This window comes from Brassica oleracea, chromosome C4, assembly GCF_000695525.1.
Source record: "Brassica oleracea var. oleracea cultivar TO1000 chromosome C4, BOL, whole genome shotgun sequence".
In the NCBI taxonomy this organism is placed as follows: domain Eukaryota; kingdom Viridiplantae; phylum Streptophyta; class Magnoliopsida; order Brassicales; family Brassicaceae; genus Brassica; species Brassica oleracea.
This window is the reverse complement of record NC_027751.1, coordinates 30,952,887-30,955,749: the sequence shown is the minus strand read 5'-3', so window position 1 is coordinate 30,955,749 and position 2,863 is coordinate 30,952,887. Positions and strand designations below refer to the sequence as shown.

Genomic DNA, 2,863 nt, shown 5'->3' with positions numbered 1-2,863 from the left:
AACAATTCCGGTTTGATAAGAGATGGATCGGTGAAGAAGGTGTAATGGAATCCATCAATCGCGGCTGGCATTCGAGTAATAGGCGTGGGGATGTAGGAATTGTTGGGAAAATTCACAACTGTAGACATGAGATTTCGGTTTGGAGAAAATCTAATCCACCATATGGGAAGGATAAAATAAATAATTTACAAAAGGCTCTTGAGGAAATTCAAAATGATTTTTCCAAAACAAATGATGAGGTCCTCGAAGTATCTCGGAAATTACAGGAAGCATATCAAGATGAGGAACAATATTGGGAGCAGAAGAGTAGAACGAAATGGCATACCTGCGGTGATCGGAATACGAAATTTTACCATGCTCTTACTAAACAGAGAAGGATTCAGAATATGATCATTGGCCTGTATAATGAAGAAGGAACTTGGGTTAATTCAGAGTCCAAGGTTGAAGAAGTTGCATTAAAATATTTTATGGACTTGTTCCATACGTCATCCCCAGAGGTTTTTGATAGCTTTCTAGAGGAAGTCCCTACTTCGATAACGGACGGTCAAAATCGGAAACTTATGGCTGTGGCTACGGAAGAGTAGGTTAAAGCAGCACTATTCATGATGCATCCAGAAAAAGCCCCTAGACCAAGTAAATGGCTGGACAGTTCGGTTTCTTACTAAAGGGGGAAAGGAAGTTCTAATCAAATCAGTGGCTTCACCGATGCCAATGCATGTAATGTCATGTTTCAGACTTCCTAAAGGAGTCACGAAGAAAATAACAAGTACTCTTTCTCATTTCCGGTGGGGAGGAAGTGGAAATAAAAAAGGAATACATTGGCTTTATTGGGATAAAGTGTGTGCTCCTAAGGAGGAGGGAGGGCTGAACTTTAGAGATCTTCAAGACTTTAATACAGCTCTGTTGGCTAAACAATTCTGGCGGTTACTAGATAAACCAAAATGTTTGTTCTCAAAAGTCTTTAAAAGCCGTTATTTTCAGAATACGGATCCTTTGGACGATCATAGATCATACTCATCCTCTTATGGATGGAGAAGCATCTGCTCAGCTAGATCTCTGGTTAAAAAAGGGCTAATCAAAAGAGTGGGAACAGGACAATCCATCTCCGTATGGGCAGATCCGTGGATTCCCGCTCCTCACCCGAGGTCAGCAATACCAAAATCAAATACTCAATTTTTACACCCTTCATTAAAGGTGGAACATTTCATTAACCCAACTGACTGCTCATGGAATGTAGACTTGTTGAATGCTCATATACATCCTGATGATGTGAAACTGATTCGGGGTTTAGCAATTAGTAGATCTCGAAATCAAGATACAGTGGGGTGGAGCTTTACTGAATCTGGTAAATATTCGGTTAAATCAGGTTTTCGAACTGAATCTTTATACCCAGATAGAGTCCAGAGGAGTATTTTCTATGGACCTAATGTTAAACCGTTATTGGCCTTTTCTTGGAAACTGAAATGTCCACCAAAATTGAGACATTTTGTGTTGCAATTTCTTTCTGGTACACTACCAGTGTCCAAAAACCTTACAACTCGAGGGATTGTTTGTGATACACGATGTAGCATGTGTGGGGCATATGATGAGAGTACTAACCATGTTCTTTTCGAATGCCCACCCGCATTACAAACTTGGGCACTTTCTAGGATTCCTTCTTCTCCAGAGTTCTTTCCATCGTCGTCCGTTTTCACCAATATGGATTATTTATTTTGGAGATTACCAAAGGAGGAAGATTTACACTACTTTCCATGGTTACTATGGTATATTTGGAAGGCTAGAAATGACAAGATCTATTCAAATAAGGATGCCAATCCACAGGAGATCTTAAGGATGGCAGATGTGGAAAGTAGGATGTGGACGGAGGCACAACTAACCGTAAAGGACCCTAATTCCTATACTGGGAATGTACATCAATATGTGTCTCTAGCCCTGGAAGAGTCTAGAGTTTGTTATATTGATGGCGCTTGGAAAGAAGATGATAAGTTCACAGGACAAGGGTGGTTTTGTAGAAAGAGTGGATCAACAGAGGTCATGATGAGGGCGATGAATCTTTGTAGAAGTTTGTCACCTCTCCATGCTGAATGTGAAGCACTAATTTGGGCAATGGAATGCATGAAGACCCTCACTTATTCTGACGTAGTTTTTGCGACGGATTGTTCTCAGCTGGTGAAGATGGTGTCGACACTTGAAGAATGGTCTGCCTTTTCTACACACATGGAAGAATTCAACCGAAGTAAGACGTTCTTCTCCCACTTCCGGATCAGACATATTCTTAGAGCACAAAATACCTTGGCGGACAAGCTTGCACGTGGTGCGAGGAGTTCTCCTTCAGCTTTGCTTTATGTCGATTCAACTCCACCGGTTTGGCTTGCTAGATCGGTTGGAGATTCTAGTTAGTACTTGAGTGATGTTGTTAAAAAAAAAAATATATATATATATATATATATATATATAATTTTTCATTTCTAAAAGTTTGGTTCTTCAAAAATTTTAATTAACATGATCGAGACACATGCCAATTATATATTTTAAGAATGTGACATGTGTTAATCTATCTCAAAACTAAAAATTTATATATTAAGATATTAATAAAAACGAATTTTATTAAAAAAATATTATTTAATAGTAATTTTCCTTTTTTAAAATCCTAATCAAAAGATAATTGCAAAAGACTATTTGATAACAATTTTCCTTATAATATTGTGACATGTGTTTAAATATATAATAATTAAAAATATATATAATAAGATAATAAAACGAATTTTGATAAAAAACTACTTTTAAAAATTATTTAATAGTTTTTTTAAAATATTAAGTGGTAATTATTTTAGAAATTTTCTTTTTCCAAAATCTTAAAAAA

The 2,863-nt window shown here is 37.0% G+C and overlaps 1 protein-coding gene across 1 annotated transcript; it reads left to right on the top strand.

Annotated features, from left to right (window-relative positions):
* The first annotated feature begins 1,833 nt into the window (after positions 1–1,833).
* On the top strand, positions 1,834–2,400 carry LOC106338647. The gene has a single exon (XM_013777578.1). It carries the CDS (start codon positions 1,834–1,836, stop codon positions 2,398–2,400), a length of 567 nt encoding a protein of 188 aa, XP_013633032.1.
* Positions 2,401–2,863: the final 463 nt, after the last annotated feature.

Coding starts and splice junctions, on each gene's coding strand:
- LOC106338647 (XM_013777578.1), top strand. CDS start 1,834: ATGGCAGATGTGGAAAGTAGGATGTGGACGGAGGCACAACTAACCGTA.